At 43.2% G+C, this 20138-nt stretch overlaps 1 protein-coding gene across 2 annotated transcripts in view; it reads left to right on the forward strand.

Annotated features, from left to right (window-relative positions):
- Nucleotides 1-495: 495 nt before the first annotated feature.
- Nucleotides 496-20138, forward strand: part of BMPER (BMP binding endothelial regulator) — a 251360-nt gene continuing 231717 nt past the window's right edge. Inside the window, exons 1-2 of one of the 2 annotated variants that reach the window (XM_047695739.1) lie at nt 496-928; nt 1972-2057. In XM_047695739.1, coding sequence (XP_047551695.1) covers nt 796-928; nt 1972-2057 — 219 coding nt within the window. In that variant the 5' untranslated portion in view covers nt 496-795. The remainder of the gene's footprint in view (nt 929-1971; nt 2058-20138) is intronic. The other variant, XM_047695740.1, reaches the window with a different exon arrangement.

The raw sequence follows: 20138 nt of genomic DNA on the forward strand, positions 1-20138 counted from the left end.
TTTCTCATAGGGTTGGGGCACCCCGGCGTGAGGAGTGGTGTGGCATCCCCTGATAGGGAGGGATCCCCCGGGAAAGGGAGGAGGCACCGAGCGCGCCGGGCGGTGGAGACACGCCTGCCCGGCTCGGATCTGCACCCCGGGGTTGGCGGCCTCCCTCGAGGGGCTGGGGAGCGGGCTGGACGCCTGGCTGAGACGTGTCCGGGGCGCGGGGTTCCTGCGCCCGGGCGCCCCCAGCGGGTTCCGGGAGGCGGCCGGTGCGCCCCTGTGTTGGGCGCGGGAGCGAGCGCGCGCGCCGGCCGGGCGGAGAGCCGGCGGGGCCGGCGGGAGGTGGGGAGTGCAGGAGTGGAGGACGCGGCGGCAGCGGCAGCGCCCGGGGCAGTAGCTGCAGCCCGGGCGGCGGCGGCGGGGCGGCTGTGCGCAGTCCGCACCGCAGCCTCTCTTCTCGGCCTATCTCCGGCTGCTCCGACATCCCCTTCCTCCCGGCCCCATCTCTTGCATAGGGTGGCCCACGACTAAGCCGCTGCGAGCAACTCCCTAAAAAAAAAAAAAAAAAAAAGGAAAAAAAGGAAAAAAAGAAAAGCCGCATTGGAGGAGCCTGGCCGCAGGACCCCTCCTCCCTGGCGCCCCTCACCCCTCGCTCCCCCCCCACCCCCCGCTCCCGGGCGCCCGCCTCCCTCCTTCGCGGACTGTCTCCCGACTCGCCGGCTGAGAGCCCTTTTTGACTGCGAGCGGAGGTAGTGGAGCAGAGGCGGCGGCGCGGGACCTGCAGTCGCCCGGGATTCCCTCCAGGTGACGATGCTCTGGTTCTCCGGCGTCAGGGCTCTGGCTGAGCGTCCCTGCCGGCGCTCGCCCGGGATTACCTGCTGCGTCTTGCTGCTGCTCAATTGCTCGGGGGTCCCCATGTCTCTGGCTTCCTCCTTCTTGACAGGTAGGGGAGGGGGCGGGAGGGACCGGCCCTCCCGGACGCTGGCTTGGTACCTGGGAGAGGAGTCGCTGACTTGCCCCGGCGACGGGAGGGTGGGGAGCGAGCACCTTGGCGCCTGCCACTCGCTGGCGGATGGGGATCAAGCGAAGCCCGCGGTGTTAAGGGGTGGGAAGGCAGTGAGTATGTTAAGGGATGGACACTGAGACCCTGTTAGCATGAATATAGGGATAATAGAAATTCTGTTTGCATTTGAGAAATTTCTTTATATTTGTTATTTTCTTCAACGCTTGTTGAGATTTCTTCTCCTCCTGTCAATATCAAGGAAATAATTGCACCGTTTTCCACACATCCTTCTTTCTCACTTTATAAGGCTCCAATATAGCTTCTGTGTTAGGAGTGCTTTTTAAAGCACTGGCTCTCCAGACTATGAATTTAAAGAAACTGTCATATTTTAAAAAGGTAATGCTAGCAGGATATAATAATGATGTACTTTCAGGTAGGTGAAGACCTCAGCCGCTATTCTGAAGGACATACTTTGCTGACACCTGGTGCAGAAAAGAAAATATTAAGTCAATTTCTAAGAGAAGAGGAGAGAAGATTGTTTCAAAAAGTGATTTAAACTCAAAGCAATTTGAGGCAGATTCATATAAAGGCCTGCTCATTGATGTAGTCCTGAATTTTGTTTAGCCCTAATGTGCACTTCGAAATTTTTTTTTGCATATGGGGGTATGTGTTTAGTTGAACTATCTTCATCAAGGAGGAGTATTATTAAAGATTCAGTGAAAGAGTTGGATCTGTGCTTAAGCTATTGGAGAGCAGAAAATCTCTCTATATATGATAGTCTTTTTAAAAAAACTTTAGATAAAACTATTTAAAATAATTATTTGGGGGGAATTTGTTTTTGTTGCATTTGATCATTTAAAACTCATTAAGGATTTCTGAATTTGGTAGTTGCTTCAAAAAAGGATTAGTGTAAAAAATTAAATGCTTGCAATAATGCCATTAAGCAAAATTTAAATGGATTTTTTTTTTTTTCTTTCACTCAGGGTCTGTTGCAAAATGTGAAAATGAAGGTGAAGTCCTCCAGATTCCATTTATCACCGACAATCCTTGTATAATGTGTGTCTGTTTGGTAAGTATGAGGATCAGGTAATGTGAAGTCGGTTGCTCCCTTTGACAAGATGAATCCATTACATGTAATAATATAACCAGATCTTAAAAATTGTTTTTAGTCCTTACAAAACTGCACATAACTGTTGAGTTGTGTTCATCTGAATTTCTGAGTTTTATAACGTTGGTACTTTCTGTTTCATCAGGCTTAGGATTCTTATTTTTGACATCATCCTTATAGAAAAAAAAGATTAAGATGGACTTTGTACAGCACTGTCCCAGTGATAATTACTGTTGACACTGTCTGTTCCCAGAATGGCTGTTGGCACCAAATTGTAGGTGCCATCAAACTTTCTGCCTTGGTTCTGTCGTCTTAGTGAGAAAATGATGAGATAACATTTAGGTATAAATGTCAGGGATAAGATAATGTGACAAGAGGAAAGAGAGGCGATAGTCACAAAGAAGAAACCTGAGGACAAGACATAATCTTGGATTTCTTTGCCTGTTATACCCTAAGATCTCAAAAACAGTCTTTATATTTCTGATCTGGAAGCATGAGTCAGAAAGACATTCTCTTCTTAACAGAGAATGATATTTGGCTGCTTAGTTAACACTGGTAGTGGCTAATAGATTAAAAAACATAATTTGTTTCAATTTATTTTAGTTTAAGAGTTAATGATAAGATCAAATGAGTAACCACTTGGGGGAGATTAAATTATATGAACAAGAAATTCTGAGGTGAAATAGGGATTCACAAGGAGCAACATTTTTGCTTGAGATTGTTTTATATGCCAATCGCCATTGGCAAAACTTGGTTAAGACCTACACATCACAAAACCCTGCTGGAAAAACATTCAGGCAGCCAAATGCAAAGCCCCAAAGTGATAGATGACTGCGAGTTATCAGATCAGCATGGTGTATGGAACTGGGGAAGGGAGTCTTCTCGATTTAGGTGAAAGCCAAGACATCTGGGTTTAAACGCCCCAAACTTTTTCATGACAAAGGATGATGTCAATGTTGCAAAATGATAAATGAGTGAAGATGAATACCTGTATCAAATGATTAGCAGGTTCTGAAGACTAAAGGAATCAACAGAGACAGAAGTAAAAATGTAGTACATTTGCTTAGTAAAAGCTGAGAGGGGGCTCTTTGGATTTTGTTTATGAGTTGCCATGTTAATTAGTGATCCTTCACTAAAGGACCTGTTGAAAAGAAGCTTTGCATTTAAATTTTGTATCCATTGTATATTTATTAAAACAGGTGTGTGAGTGTGGGGGGGGTGGTGTAGGAGGAGAGATAACCTTCCCCTTTTGTTGATCTTATCTGTATAATGTGAGCGAATTATTTTACCTTAATCTTTTACAATTTCAGGGGAGAAATTCCTGAATAACATTTAAATGTGCTTGGAGCTCCACATGTGAAAATACCATTTTTCTCCTCAGCAGCCTTACAGCTCATGATATTTAAACATACAGTTTGCAGACTGTTCCCAAGTTACATTATGAAAAATTCTATACAGAGCAATCCCCCTTCTCAGTATTCTCCTCAGGGTGGAAATTCGTACCTTTCTCTGAAAGCACAGCCTTACTGATAATAAGATGGATGTTAGCGGTGCCTGGGTGGCTCAGTGCCTTAAGCTTCTGCCTTTGGCTCAGGTTATGATCCCAGGGTCCTGGGATCGAGCCCCACATCGGGCTCTCTGCTCCACGGGGAGCCTGCTTCCTCCTCTCTCTCTGCCTGCCTCTCTGCCTACTTGTGATCTATCAAATAAATAAAAAAATATTAAAAAAAAATAAGATGGACGTTAGAATCCTGCCATTTTGAAGCTAAAAGAATGAATCTGAAAAGAAAAGATGAATCAGTTGGAATTCAAGTGGGGGTGATTATTTATCCTTGGAAAAGTATTGATTAAGTTCACAAGAACAGTTGGTTCATTTATATCTAATAGTTAGAGGTATCTGCTTTGATTGAGAGCTGTCAGAAATCCTTTCCAAACATGTGAAGTTGTGACTCTGGCAGCCCAGCTCACTTGTTATTTGCAAGGTGCCTCAGAGTTCTTTCAGGAGCCAAAAGGTTTAGGGGTATAGGATTAGGGCACCCAAGCTATCATAGTGCTTCCCAAACATTTGTAATGACTTGATAAAATTGAGAAGGAATAGATGATTGGCCACTTCTGTATTTGTTTATGTTCTTTATGTTTCCAAGAGATCCGCTGCAGACCAAGGATTTCAAAGTACCCCAGACTGCTGTGAGGTTGGTTGGCATTTTTATACTTAGGTTGGAATGTAGCCATATTTAGCAGATAGGTAATAGTAGTAGTAACAACATTTATATTGCTGGCACTGATCTAAGCCTGCATTCTTTCATTTAACCTCCACAAAAATCCTTTGAGGCCTTTTACCCCCATTTTACAGACGAGGAGACTGAGGCTAAATGAGTCTCCTCGCTTGTGAACTTCATGTTTGAGCAGATAGAGCAGGAATTTGCTCTTGGTTTCATCTGCCTCTAGAGCACATCCCTATCATCGAGTGGAACAGACTATTAGCTTAAAGATGTGAAAAAGCAAGGAAAAAAAATTAGAGAGATCACTGAGTTACTTCTTGGTACTGCTTGAGTTATTTATTTTATTCTTTTTTTTTTTTTTTTTTTGAGTCTTTCTGGAGTTCAGTTAGCTAACATTTGTTAATCACATTATATGAAAGGAAAATCTCATTATGATTTCAGTTGACCTGCAGGGAGCTTTAGTTGTGAGCTAGTTTTTTTTTTTTTTTTTTTTTTTTTTTTTTATTAAATTTTTTTATTTTTTCAGCATAACAGTATTCATTATTTTTGCACCACACCCAGTGCTCCATGCAATCTGTGCCCTCCACAATACCCACCACCTGGTGCCCCATGTGAGCTAGTTTTATGTATGTACATTAAGAGGGTATGTAATAGTCAAAACTGTACTTTGGATGAAGAAAATAGTCATATTTAGTTTGTGTTGGTCCAGCCTTTTGGCAAAAATGTACTTAAAGCTGAGCGCAAGCTCATATCTTATTTCATAACATGTACTAAAAAAAAAAAAAAAAGCTAACCTCAACATATGCTTAAAAAAGATGTAAAATGTTACAGTTGGGAGGAAATAGGTGGCACAAAGTCCTGTATATAATTACAGTGTAAAAGCTTGAAAAAACCCACAAAATCAACTTGGCCTGATTTAAACTCTCGAGCTCCGAAATGTTTTAAAGGTGGAATGAGCTCATTTCTGTGGGAATTTTGAGGATGACAGCGGATGAGGTGGCCACAGCAGGCAGAAGTGAATAATCATATTCTCATTTATCCTCATCTGCTGAGGCCCAGCATCTTGCCAGAATCAGCTGTGATCCAAGAATAACCTGTCTGTTAGCTGGTGATGGATATAGTTTTAAAGTATAGGAGTCAAGAAGCTTCAGTTCATCTATTCAAGGGGATGGTGAGAAGTTGGACCACTGTCATGAGAAGGAGGGAATCTGGTGGGCAGTTGAAGATTAAAGATGCAAGTGCTCTATTGTTAGAAAGCCAAGTGTGGCTTTTCCCCACCTTAAAAAATGGTCTTTTATGGGGCTGAGGAAGAAAAGGCTCAGACTTACTTCTGTTTTGTATGATTTCCCCCCTACCCTTTCTGCTGGAATTTTCCCCCACAGAATGCCTAGGAAAACACATGGGTTCCTTTCTTGAAGTACAGTGATAAGAGGCGGTCATGCTCAGAAAATGAAACCAAAGCAATTCTTGGGATCTTTTGGCATCTCCAAATCCACCAACTGTGCCTGGGAGATGGTACTCCTACTTCTTGTCCCTTTCCACATAACTGTCACATAGAAGGAAGCAGGACAAGCCAGGGAGTTCGGCCTGTACTGGAAACCTGAGAAAACTTTGGGGGCCAGGTCTTAGAAAACCAGAAGTCGGTCAGAGCTTAGTTTGGCATACATTTTGTTCAGCAAAAAACATTATTCTGAGGTTTAAATTTCCTCTTTTAAATCCAGAGGTGCAATGTAGAAATGGACCCTCTGCTCATAAAAAGCAATGTGAAATTTGGTGTTACAAGAAGCGGGGCTCCACTAATCTTGGAGTCAACCAAGTGGTGAGAACAGAGGAGACATTGTCTTCTGTCTTCTACTTTTTAATCACAAAAATCTTCTGTCACTAAACAAGTAGCTACTGGCATCTTCAGTTCTCTGGGGTGCCTTATCTCTATAAAATCCTCATGTTTTTTTTATTGTTTAAATTAACAGGCTAGAGAGTGGATATCTATTATCTGAACAAGTGTTAGGCACATGTTTGAGAATGAGGGAGATAATATTGTGTCAGGATTCAATTTGTGTGTGTGTGTGTGTGGGTGAGAGAGAGAAACAGAGAGAGGGGGAGAGAGGGAGAGAGAGAGAGAGAGAAAGGAAATAGGAAGTAGCCCACATGTGTTCGGATACTACCCTTAGTATGTGCATGTAGACACAGATTGCCATATTTTTTGAAAATTGTTTCATATCATGTTTAGACTTCGGATGCTCACTAAGGAAGTGATCGGGATTTGTTTGTTTATTTTCTGTTTAACAGGTGTTGTGATTAATTGCCTTTCCATAAAACAGTATGTTCAATAGAACAGTTTTAGGGGGAGGGAACTTATTTATAGCATTGCGCTAGTAAGTTCACCAGTACCAGCTTTGAGGTGGTTATTTCTACCCATGCTTCATTGAGGCTGAGAGAGGTAGAGCAAATGTCCTGAGGTTATACAGTTCCTTAAGAGACAGACCGGGATGTGAAACCAGTGCCTTCTCCACTAAACTGATTTGCCTTTACTAGTTGTTTATTATTTAAAAACATCTATAAATACTTCTAAGGGCTTCAGAGAGTTATTTCTACCCTTATAAAGCTGACTCTCTTTGCGGGAGGTTAGAGTGATTTTTGTCTTGTAGCACATACCAAGTCTAGAATTTGGGGGGCCCTTTCAAAGGAAGACCCACGGTTCAGGCAGCTTTTGTCTGGCATTTCATCATGTTTTGGCAAAGAGCTTTGGCACTGGCAGCAGACAGGCCTGGGTTCCAATCTACGCTCTGTCACTCAATGGTGACGGACTTGAGAAGGTCACCTTACCTTTCTAAGGCTTGGTTTCCTCATCTGGAGAGGGGGATGAATGTCAGTACGAAGCTCAGAGAGCTGCTGTGAGAATGAAGTGAGCGGCAGCATGGAAGGCTTGGCGCAGAGTTTGGCGTGGAGTGAGCTCTCTAAATGATTCATTGTTGTTGTTGTTGATGATGACATTATTGTTTAAATTCTTATTTCCTCACATGGAATAGGATGCAAAGTTTCATCAGAAAAGGAAGAAGAAAAAAAAAAGAAGGAGCATGGGGATAATGATGCCAAGCCCACCCATCGTTATGAATGAACAGGGCTAAGTCAGGAACACTTGTAGGCTTTTCTGTCCCTCCAGACTTGGACTGGGCTGATCTAGGCTGCTTCCTTATTGGTCCAGTGGTCTGCGAGCCCTGGTGTAAGTTTTCCCCTTGCTCTCCATTAAGTACTAAAAAAACTTTCCATGGAAGAGGGGCCTCATTTTTTCTGTAGAGTATTTACATCTCTATGCCTGTGGGGTCACCTTCACTTGTACTTTTATTGGCAGAGGGATAGAGTTGGGACTCAGGAGCGCTGTAATTCTGGAAAAACTGCCTAGTGGTCTGGCAGCATGGGGATTTTCCTGGCCTGCCTGGTGGAAGTCTCTCAACCCCGTTCCAGACCTTAGTGGGTTTTGCTGCCTATTTACTCGTGTGCTCCCCTTCCCCATTCCCATCCCATTTTAAACATACTTCCATTTCATTTGTAGACTTTGGCCTTTCAAGGGTACACCAGCAGTAAGCTGTGTTTTAAGTGTAGGAAGTAATGCTGAAGAAGGGGACCCCTTCTGCAGACTGGGATATAGATACGGTGAGGCAGAAGAGGAGGGCATAGTTAGAAAAGTTAGGCAAGGCAAAACAATGGAAAATAAAGTCAATAATAAAAATCCGTGGCACCAATAAAGGATATCACTTTTTCGCACCCCCTTCTGTGGCACTTCTATCCTGCTGATGATATATTGACTCCTTTGTGATAGAAAGAAGACAAATAACACCAACTTTTCATGGCACTGGGAGGTCAAGTGTGCTTGTTGAACTTAGTTAAGATCAGCAAATGAGCTGGTTGTATATTTTAAGACCTCTTGATTCCCAGATCTAATTCTATAAAACACTACTCAAAGCACTAGGGATAGCAGGTTATAATTTCAATAATATTATTCTTTCTTCCTTTTCTCCACACTTCATTCTCCCCTTCCATTTTATGTTATTATTTTTAGCCTTTTCTGTGTTTGAAGCATTGTGCTGGTTGGGCACCTTGGGGAGGCAAAAACCAACAGGACAGATTCTTGCCCACAACCTAATGGGGGAGAAAGACCCGGGCATGAATAAGTTCCACAGGAGTGACAGAAAAAGCAGTAGAATCCACTTGAATGCAAATACTAAGGGAGGTGCAGTTGAGTTCTGACTGGATTATCTGGGACCCTGTTGGGTGGAGGAAATCTGGTCTTGGCAAGGCATTGTTGGAGGAAAGGCAGAGAGGAGTGTGTTTCCGGGGACTGTGGAAGGGCCGAGTCCCAAGTCCCGAAGCTCTGGTAGAAGCTGGAGTTAGGAAGCTGGTGGAATGCAGTAGTAAGGAGATCGGTTCCACTCATATAATTGAGAGGATTTCCTGTTTTGGAGCAGCGACATGACACAATCAGATGTGTTTTCTCTAAACTCCTCGAGGAGCTTCCGTGGGCACGTTTCAAGTGCGGAGAGGCTGGAGTTTGGACAACAGTCTCTTGGGATGTGTTGTGGTTAGGCGAGAGCGAACAGCAAGCAGGTGAGAGCAAGGAACAGGGGCAGTGGGAATGGAAGGAGACGTGGGGGTAAGCCAAGGTTGCTCATTCTTTGGAATTTCTTTCACAACCTTCCAGTTCTGGAATATGTGGTTTAAAAGACTCCAAGCCATGCCCATCAAGACAGTAGTTAAAACGGTAGAGCGATGTGCTAGGATGTCTCTGCAGCAGTCACTTTGCTAATCATTTGGTGTCTCCAGAGCAGGGTGCTGCCACCTGAACAGAAGAGTTTACTTCCCAGAGCTCCCTTTTCAAAATTCCATTTTTGCTCTCTACTGTTGCATGACTCATTTGGCAAATTATTGCATCTGGTAGATATTACCATGATAGTAGGTGCTTTCAGTGGTAGGATGAATTTATACAATAGTCAAAATGGGGTAGCTCTCCTTAAAAAAGTCTACCAATGTGCTGGGACCCCTAGACTTACAGAGGAATTTTAGAGCCAAGTTGATAGAACTTGGCAACAGAACAGATGGCAAAAGTGAGAAAAGGGGTGAATTAGAGGGAATTTTGAGAGTTCTCCCAGTGGTTTAGACAATGTAGGAAGAGATGAGGTCACTGATGTGGGTGTGTGAGAATGAGTTTAGACCTGATGAGATGGGTTTGATCACCTTCTAGGTAGAAGAGCTCGGTAGGCTCGATAAGGAAATCAAGACCAGTGGACAGATATCTCTTGACTGTTTGAATTGAAATACACTTCAACACTTTGGGAAAAATTTCTTGTCTACACTGAGATTTCAAAAGTAGGCCTACAAGAGTAATTAGAAGAAGGGTCATGTTTAAGGGAAAGGTAGCAAAGGAGAAACCCATGACAGAGATTGAGAAGTAGTTATAGGAGAGGGAGCAGAATCAGGAAAGTGCAGGTCAAGGCAGAAGGTGTTTGAAGAACAGAAAGACCAGTGGTATTGAATATTGCAGCGTTAGACTGAAGACTCTAGGAGACTATCACAGAAAGAACTTTCTCATCATCTTATCGGGCTATCGGAAATAATCAGTGATGGTGCCTACCTCCCTAGTACCTGCTGTACGTTTTCACGTGGAATAAAGTTCATCATAGATGGAATTTGCTGGAAGCCCGTTTGATAGAAATCCAGAACTAAGGTTGCTGTAGGGATTTTGAAAATTTAGAACAAAAATCACAAATTTTCCCAAATTTGATTTGGAAAGATCTTAGTAAAAGTGAATAAATACCACAGGAAATTTTAAAAGGTACCAAAACAAAACTAATTTCATGGATAAAAATAATATACTTTTCCAAACATCTTTGGAATGTTTCTATAGTTAAGTGCAAAATGGACAAGGCCACATTGAGGCTTTTTAAAAATTATTATTATGAATAAGAGCAACGATTTAAAAGAGCCTGGCTAATATAAAATCTTACCATTATAAACTTTCACGTTTGTTCTGTTAAACTGCTAATGGTGCTTTAAAAATATTATGATATAATTTAATCCCTTAGCTAGATCTTCAGAAAAAATATTTTCTTTCTTCACTAAATGTTTAATATCTGCTTTGTCATTGAAGTACAGCTGTGGAGTAGCAGCGATGGTGTCTGAAATTATGGGTTCAAGTCTCATGGGGGCCACCTGCTAGCTGTGCATCACTGAACAGGTGACTTGTACTCTCTGAGCCTTAGTTGTGAGTCCTAGGCAGGTCGTAACGGTGTGTGCACCCTTCGGCTTCACCTCTAAAGAGAAATAATCATGCAGACCCTACTCCGCTGACTGGAGCCATTAACTGAGGTGATGTGTGTAGGTTAAATGCACTGATGTTTGTGAAAGGCCTTTGCTGAGAGTATTAAGGACAAGAATGATTAAGGGCAAGAATTTGAATAGAAGAAAGTGAAGTGTATGCCATAAGTCAGTTTTTAGCAGATACTTTAATAAGTATATTTTTTAGGAGCAATAATGTAGTGATTCCCATGTCTACTCCTTAATAGTTCTAAGGCTTTGGGTGAATTGCCCAATATTCTGTATCTCTTTGTCTTCATTGTGAGGCTTTGTTCAAAACTGTGGGTTAAAACATGTAAGTTCTAGGGGCGCCTCTGTGGCTCAGTCAGTTAAGCATCCGACTCTTGATTTTGGCTCAGGTCATGGTCTCAGGGTCCTGAGATTGAGCCCAGTGTGGGGCTCTGCAGTCAGCATGGGGTCTGCTTGGGATTCACTCTTCCTCTACCCCTCCCCCCATGCATGCGCTCTTTCTCTCTCTCTCTGAAATAAATAAATAAAATCTTTAAAATGATGACAACAACAAAAGCATATAAAGTTCTTAGAACAGGATTTGGAATGTGGTAAGCACTCTCGAAATGATAGCCTCTGCCCCTATCACCATCGATACAGCGCTTTTGAGAAGTGATGAAATGGACTGTTCTTATTTCAGTATTTGTCGACACTTGTGAAATAAGTTTACTGTGAATTTTAGACAGTGGAACTTCAATAGACATGATTGTTATCTTTTCTGATAGAAGATAGGAAATGCTGGTCATATTTGGGCCTTAGAAGTTGGATTGGCTGCTCTGTTTTTCACCTTCAAAGGCCCATCTGCTTGGTTGGCGCCCATCTACACACAGCTAATCACAACACTGCGTTCCTAGTGAGGCCTAGTTGTGCTTTTCCAGCACTTGCTGCTAAATTGGGAAGTGGCAGGTGGGAGGCAGGGATGTAAACCGAATTCTTGAGTGGACCTGCTAAGCCTGGCCCTTGTGAGCCCCACCGTCTGAGAGCGTGCAGAGTCCTGCTATCTGACCGACCACAGTCATTCATGCCTGTCGGTGCTGTGGGGCCTCACCTTCTCCAGGCTAATCCCAGAGACCCCGATGTGACTGGATTTGGACTTGGGGGCCCTACAGATCCATGCAGCTTTGAATGTTTGCCACCCACGGTCCTGTCGCCCGCTCTAAGGGTGGGCGTTATCTTCTCTTCACCAGCATGCCCTGTGTCGTGGTGTAGTTATTTGGGTGAATTTACGTCTTACTGGATGAAGTCTGCAAGGCTAAGAACCTTGTCCAGTCATCTCTGCAAGTGCCGTATCTTCAGCGAGAAGTCCTCAACCTTGGGGCTTGAGTAGGAGTAAGCCTGGAGTTTCCTGTTTATAGTTTGGGTTGTTAACACTTGGGCTAGCTCCCCCTAGAATGGAACTCCAAGTTTCAAAACATGATTCTCCCAGAGAGTTTGTCACAGAAGTTCAACCCTCTCTATAAAAGATATCCTAAATAATCATTACAAAAACACATTTTTCCCTTTGAAAGGAATGTACTTACATTTGAAAATTGGAGTCCTATAGACATTAAGACCTACTTTTCTTTGTGACAAAAGGAACATTCCCTCTTAGAGAAATATCCCGCTGTCAAAGGCAGCAGTGTGCCGGACAGACAGTACAGGAGGTGTGAGAGGGAAGGATCTGGGATTATCTCACTTTTGCTTTCAGAAGTCACAATGAAAAAACACCTCCCCATCCTTACCCTGTTGGAGCTGGTCATTTCCTCCCCTTTCAGTGAGGCTAGCTCCGAAACCTTGACACAAGCCTTAATGTTTATATTGGGTTTTGGATGTTAGCTCCCTTGGCTTCTGGAAGCTGAGTCTGTTGAAAATTATGTTTTTCTTTTAAGGACAAAGGCCTTATTGTATGTACATGTCGTGTAGTGTAATGAGGGTTTTTTTTTTCTTTTTTTCTTTTTTAATGTTAGGTAATGGGTGGTTCTAACCCAGGTCTGCCAAATGAGAAGTTCAAAGGTAGGTCTGTAACCTGAATGACAGATTTAAGGTTGCACACAGGTAACTCAACAAGAGAAAATGAGAGGGTGGGACATGTAGCTTTTTCACTGACCAGACCTCGTTCCCCCGACGCCCCTCTTTGATGGAATAACACATCAAGTGACTCTGGGACAGGACCTGCAGCATGAGTGATGATGTCCCAGGGACACTTCAAAGAGAATGACAGTGATAATAAAAATAATAGAGACGAGAATCAGCCCATTTTAACTTACAAAAGGCAGCCATTTTCAAAATAGCTCTTGTATTCTTGGTCAGATGAACAGATTTTGGCTAGATGGTTTTTCATGGCTGCTGAGGCTGTCGGGCGTAGGCTGAACATCTTATTTTTGGAGCCTGTGCGGTGGGTCTCTCTGGTGGTGCTGCGGGCCCTCTCAGCTGTGGGTGACCTCAGGACGATGAGACCTGGAGACCGGGCCCAGCCCACAGGAAGGAGGCAGGAAAACCAGAAGGCCCCAAGCTGTTCTTGTATTTCTTTGGGCCCCAATGAGAGGACTTTTTAGGATCCTTATCTTAATTTTTTTTTCTCTTTCTCTCTAAACATTGCTTTTCTTTTCTTTTCTTTCTTTCTTTCTTTCTTTCTTTTTTTAATCCTATCTTTCCTAGGTTCCTTTCTAAGAAACCTATGGACCTCTGCAATGGCATCAAGGTTCCTTTCACCCCTCACTGCTTTCTTTTTAGTGAACAAAGTAATGACATTTGCATCCTTTTTTCATATTTATTTTTAGAGCTTCTTATTGAAAAATACCAGGGGTATTCCTTTGCTATTTTATTTTCTCATTAAGCAGAAGTGTCTGAGGCAAGATATGACAACTGCTCCCTCTTGGGCCAGGGGCACCTGCATCGTGTCTGTGGTCTGTGGTGCTTGAAGCTTCTGCCTCTGAATAAAGCCTGGCTTGCCCTGTTTGACTGCCTCTTTCTGTCCCTTTACTTTTCAGAAATTCACAAATCCTGGAGGCTCTCACAGCCTGCTGGGTCTCTCCTGCTTTGTGGATTTATGGTGTAAAAGCAGTAGCATCAAGACATTTCACATAACAGTGTTTCTTGGTCTCTGGGGGACATTATTTTCTGAATGAGAGAACATGAAAGATTAATCAGGTATTCTCCTGCTTGAGAGCTGCTATGTCAAAACAGTTTAGGGTCTCACCATGTACCTGTGTTTATGCTCCTTGTGGGGAACAGGGCCTATTGGAGTTGAGAGGTAGTGATTTCCTGTTTTCAAGCACTTGTGAAGCAATGGTTTGGTGCCCAGTGGGACCCACTAGAGGTCAGCTCCCAGTCCCATTAGCACATAGGTGAGCACTGGGATGGAAATTCCTTTCCCCTAAGAGGTGACTCAAGTCAGAATTGGGGGAAAAGCTGGATGGCTGGGAAGGGGGCAGGAATATACCCTTTTTTTGAGTTTCATTATCTGGGGGTGTTTTCCTTTGTATGAACTAGCCCTTCTTTCTCCTTACTGGGGTGTGCTGGGAATGCATGTCCCAAAGAGCAGTGGCTTCCTTGTTCTTGTGAGGGCTTGTGTGTATGCATGTAGGGGAATAGTTGGGATTTATTAAAAACATACACATTTTTTTCCTGTTTTGTATAAACCATATACTTGGACAAATTTACACACTATTTGGCCAAGAGACAGACATACACGGTTCCCAGATTTTGGTGTTTGATTGAAGTGTATGAAAATTTTGATGTTTGGTGTTGACCTACATAAACAACAATTTTTGTGGTTCAACCTAATTCATACTTTGAGCATCTTAAGGCTTTCTCACTGGAGATAGTTACTCTGACAGGTTATTGCGATATATCTGAAAGAGGGGCCTTTAAATTAAGGGCGAATTTATATCGGGTTCATAAACAAAACATAAAATGTGGTGATATAGTGAAACACAAATACCTCTCAACCTCTGAACCTTCAGCTCTGACTTAATGGGTTCTCTGCACATCCGCAGATGCCTTCTGATGGTGGTGATGATGGAGAGAGAAGCAGTATTCACTTACCTTCATACCAATGAGAGGGAACGCACAACACAGTGTGTGCTCGGCAGGGAACATGGGAGCTGAGTTGCAGGACTGAAGGAGGAAAATGATTGATGATCATTAAACTCAGCACATATTTACTGAACATTTATGTTAATAACAGCCCGAGGCACTTTGAGATTGGAAAAACACTTTTTAAAAAAATGAACAAAAAAATTAAATTATGTTCCAGATGGTTTTGAAGTCAGATATCTTATATTGCTCTAGAGGTCTTTGCAAATTGATGTACTTATGTAAGCCACAGGTATTAACTCTTGGCTGGAATATTTGATTAATCAGAACAAACAGTATTCCTTAACTGTGACAAGTTATACACACACACACACACACACACACACACACACACAAACACTCTCTGAATATGTATGTACTTAATATGACATTAAGATAATGGATCTAGTTTGCAAGCTACCTTCTATCACTAGAGTCTAAAATAAAAGTGAACATGAGATTGAACCAGTAGCCGTGTGGCCCTGTGAGCGGAGTTTTGGGCACTGGTGACAAGGAGCAGACAATTGGGTTCCCGTGGCTGGTGCCACCCCCACTTCGTGGTCCTCACCCAGATACTTCGATGTGACTGCTTGTGTTATCTCTCACTGAAAGGTCAGTGGTAAGGATTTTGCCTTGGGCTCTCAGTTTGTAATGTACCTAAGAACCAGGAGGGAGCTTGTTAAAAATGCAGATTTAGGGGATCCTCCTCCAGAGACTCTGATTCCAAGGTCTGGTGGAGACCAGAGAATCTCCATTTTTAATAAACTCTTCCCGGGACTCTACACGGGGGCTCATTTATGGAAAACTCAGCCCAACTGAGGTTAGTGGAAAGAGAAGGATGTATAAATATAAATATAAATATAGGTAAATTCCCCAATGAGGCAACATGTTAAATAGGGGTTTGGGACAATTGGAGTTCTGTTATTTGTACAAAACTTAATAGTAGGTCAGCTCTCATTTATAGAATATTATTTTCCTGGAGACTCTCACACAGTTCTCTTGCACATTGATGGTATTTATTGAAAGTCTACTTTTTCTCTTCATGTCCTTTCTCTCTCAGGGCTCCTCTAGTCACCCCATCGGAATTAATCATTTGTTCCTCGAAGACTTATGTTGGTCACTCCTTTTATAACCCTAACTCCTGCCCACCCTGAAGTTTTGTTGATTATTTACATGGCCGTCTCTCCTGCTGGACTTTAAGCTTCTTCAAGGCAGGAATCGTGTCTGACTTCTCACTACTACTGGAATCATCGAGAATAGCACCTCTTAACAACTATTTTATAAGTAAATACTGTGTTCATAAATTAGGGGTAGCCTGTATTTCAATTTCTTCAAAGCCACACCGTGAGGTAGGGTAGGTAGATTTTCTCAAGAAACCTATTTCACAGGTGAAATAAATAATTAAAGCTCAGAAAAGTAAAGCAAGGCGCAGCTCACACTGCAAGTGAGCTGGGTTTGGGACTGGGATTCAAGCACGGGAGTCCTGCGCCAGCCTGTGTAGACGCCGCTGAGATATCTTTGAGGGAATGTTTCCTGACCGCAAGGGTTGAGAAAGCAGCCCGGGCAAGGGGGGTGGGGGAGTGAGAGACACCCAGCAAATAACTTCCCTGGGTTTTAGGTTTTTAACGGTCATTTGTGGTCCAGTTAGGTAGAGTCCTGACTGGAGCCTTTGGGTGAGGCAGGCTGACGCTCTGGGTTGCTGGCAGCCTTTTCATGTGATGGATTCCCACAGGGATACGCTCTGTTTTCTGTGGTCTTTCTGTGATGGGCAGCAGCTGCAGGAGAAAGCTGATGTGACATATGTTTGTTGCTGCTTCAGCATGAGCCAACGAGATGTAGCAATTGGACGAAACAGCCAGGGTTTTTGGATGGATTTGCTGGGATCCAGCAGCATCTGGAGGAAAGAGGCAGTTGATAAGAAGTGGAGGTCAGGTGAGGTGGGGTTTGGAGACACCCCGCTGCAACCCCTTCCATTCACAAGCCTCCCTAATAGAAGCTGTTTCCTTCTGCTGACCCTCTCTGTGCAGCAGGTACCTTCTTCCATGCAGAACAGAACTGTTCTGGGAGACTGGAGTTCTTTTCTCTCTCTTCATGCCCCTCTATTTGCGCTCACACCTTCCTTTCCTTGATCAGGGAGAACATAAAGTCAAGCGTTTGCCTTCACTTAATTCTGGTCACATTGCTACACTGTTTCCATAGCTTCAATGAGAATCCTTAAAAATTTTTTTTTTTTTTTAAATTGGCCTGGCATTCCATTGTTCCAGGATTTCACCTTTATCATCTCCATCTTTATTATTTTTTACCATGTTATTTTCTTTCTCTGTTATTAGCTCAGCATTTCCATGATGTCACCACTCCTCAAGTTTTCTGTCTTGTTTTTCTCAGTTTCAGTTTCTAATTCTTGGTTTCGGCCTGATAATGAAACGCACAAAAAGAATTACAGTGGGGTGGTTGTTCTTCCTACACAAACCGTGGCAGCCAGATGCGTGAGGGATGCAGTGTCCAGTGGGGAGCCCTCTGGCACACGCAGAGTTGGATGAGCTGGTGGAAGACCAGGGGGCAGGCCATTTGTGATAAGGATTAAGGGGCCAAGAAAAGGATGGCTAGAGCAGCTAAAGGGCTCGCTTAGATCAGAGCCAAATGCCCAGATGGGGGGTTAGTAAATATTTCCCGCTAATGATGATGTGCTGATAATCATTGTGCCTGGTGGAGAGAATGCCCAGGGGAACTTTAACAGCCTTCCAGTATGTGGGAAGGAAATTCTTTGTTGAAAGGACAGAGAGGAGTATAAATCCCGCAGTTGCAACATATCTTTAGCTCCAGCTTCCCCGCTGGCCTGTCTGCCTCTCTTACTTTCAGAGTGAGCCCCGAAGTGGTTGTGGGGTGTTGGCTTCTGTGCTTCTTGGCCAGTGCCTGCCTGTGAGTACAGGCCTCTTCCCTAGATCCCTCTATCCTAGTTACCCTGCCGTAGATGAGATCACACTCCCAGCCTTGAACCACATTTGCTGGGATCAGAAATTGAAAGCAGGGTCTCTGACTGTGGGCTCTATTCATCTCAGGGTTTTGGCTCTAGGTCTTAGTATAACTGAGAAGGAAAATTAAAATAAAGGGTTTCTCCCTTCCTTTTCTTTCCGTTATTCCTTAGGGTTCATGTTCTCTCCCTCCCACACTCTTCCTTAATATTCAGCTAGCCTTTGACCAAAGCTCTGGTGGGTCTGAGCCTTGTTGGTCGGGGATATTGGTCCTAGAATTTTCCCCTGGCATTGTCAGCTCTTCTAGCTAGTCAGAATTTTCCTAAACTTGAGTCTGTTTCCTCAGAGATGTAGCTTGGTGCAGGTATGGTGTTGATTAGCACTGGGGGCAAGGAGCACCCAGCAGTGGCCAAGGAAACATCTATTGAGCCTCAAATGGCTGACAGTGACAGGTCGATCCTGAAGTATCCTGGTCTCTAGGTATCCGGCATGGTGGCCAGCGCTTTGAGAAGGTGACCTCTGGTGGTCACTGCATTCATGTAATAATCTCAGGCAGTGATGTAGTACAGGCGTGTGTGTGTGTGTGTGTGTATGTGTACTTACATGTGTAGTATTCCCTCAATGTTTGCATGATGGATTTATAGGAATTTTATTTATTTGGCTACTCTTTCCTGGACTTTTTTTTTGATGGGTCTTTCATACCTTCTCAAACTTTAAATATTGAAGGACCCCAAGATCCAATCAAGACGTTTTCTCTGTCTACATTCTTACCCTAGGTGATTTCATACAGATTCATGGCTTAAAAGCCCATCCATATGCTGAACATTCCCACATTCATGCTCCCAGCTCTTTCACCCTTCAAGTGCAGACTCCTATCCGACTTGTGCCCATGGATGTCCAGGAAGCACCTCCAACTGAAAATGCCCAAACAGAGATCTCTGTCCCACCCCTCTCCCAAATCTAGTCTTTTCCAGCCAGCAACATCAGCTGCAGACTTCCATTTTCCCAGGCCATCAGTCACGGGGTTTTTGATTCCTCTTTCTCTTACACCTTATGTTCAATCTATTAGCAAATCTTGACAGCAAAACCTTGAAAATATATCTGAGAATTTCTGACTACCTCCATGGTCATTTTGCCTCTGAACAATATATTATTAACAGCCACCATTTAAAAGTATATATCCAGTTATTTCTGTTATTTATGAAAAACCCTCTGGTGGCTTTTCATCTCAACTCACAACACAGTCTGAAGTATAACCATGCTGTGCAAGGCCCTCCGAGATCTGGCTCCTGATGCTGCCTCTGGCCTCCCCTTCCAGTTCATCCCTCCACCCCTCACTATGTTCCCACCTCACTCCTGGGCTCCCAGCACACATGATACCCAGTAGCCTCTCAACAAGGGGGCTTGTATTACACACTTATCCAATAATATTACCTATTCTCATCCCCTCACTCTGGTCTCAGAGTAAATGTTTCCTTAGTAGAGGGTCAGAAGGATTTGGGGGAGGGGTGGGACAGAGATCTCTGTTTGGGCCATCTTCAGTTAGAGATGCTTCCTGGACATCCATGGGCACAGTCGGTTAGGAGTCTGCACTTGAAGGGTGAGAGAGCTGGGAGCATGAATGTGGGAACATTCAGCATATTGATGGTTTTCAAGCCACGAATCTGTATAAAATCATGCAGATGAAGGTATATACAGAGAAAGTGTCTTGATTGGATTCCCCTCTCCCTAATACGCATTGTCATTCTGTGTCCTTGTCCTGCTTCATTTTCTCCACAGTCCTTGTCAGTGCCCATTATCATGCAGATTTTGGTTTCTTCTCTGTCTCCCAACTAGAATATTAGCCATGGAAGGATGTCAAATCCGATGTTCATGCTATATCCCCAGGGCCTGAGACAGTGCTGGGCCCAGTCAGCGCTCATCAGTGAGAAAAATGAGTGTGTGCTATTTGTGTTTAATTTTTTTATTACATAGTTTGAAGATCTAACTAATTCCAACCACCAAAATTAAATCAAGAAATTTCGTTTCTACTCCAAATTCTGCTTTTTTCTGTAATGATTTGCCTTTTTCATATCTCGTATGATTTTGCATATCAAGTCTGATGATGGGGAAATTATACGAAGACATTAAAAGATGAAAAGTTGTTTCCAGTGAACAATGGTATAGTCAGACTAGAATATATAATTAGAAGCAATAACAATTATAAAACAAAATTTTTCCTATAGAAAGCTATTTTTTTCAAAAAAGCTCTTACTGCTCATACTTGGTAGCGTGATCATAATCAGGTTTGGAATGTAAATTAAAACTCAGTGTGTTGGTATTTTTGTACTTTACCTAAGACATTTTATAGATGTAAGACCAGCAATGTATGTTAAATCTTAGAATTTCAGAGAGCAAGGATAACATGGCCCAAACTTTTTCCCCACGATAAA

The sequence above is a fragment of the Lutra lutra genome, chromosome 11 (assembly GCF_902655055.1).
Source record: "Lutra lutra chromosome 11, mLutLut1.2, whole genome shotgun sequence".
Taxonomy (NCBI): Eukaryota; Metazoa; Chordata; class Mammalia; order Carnivora; family Mustelidae; genus Lutra; species Lutra lutra.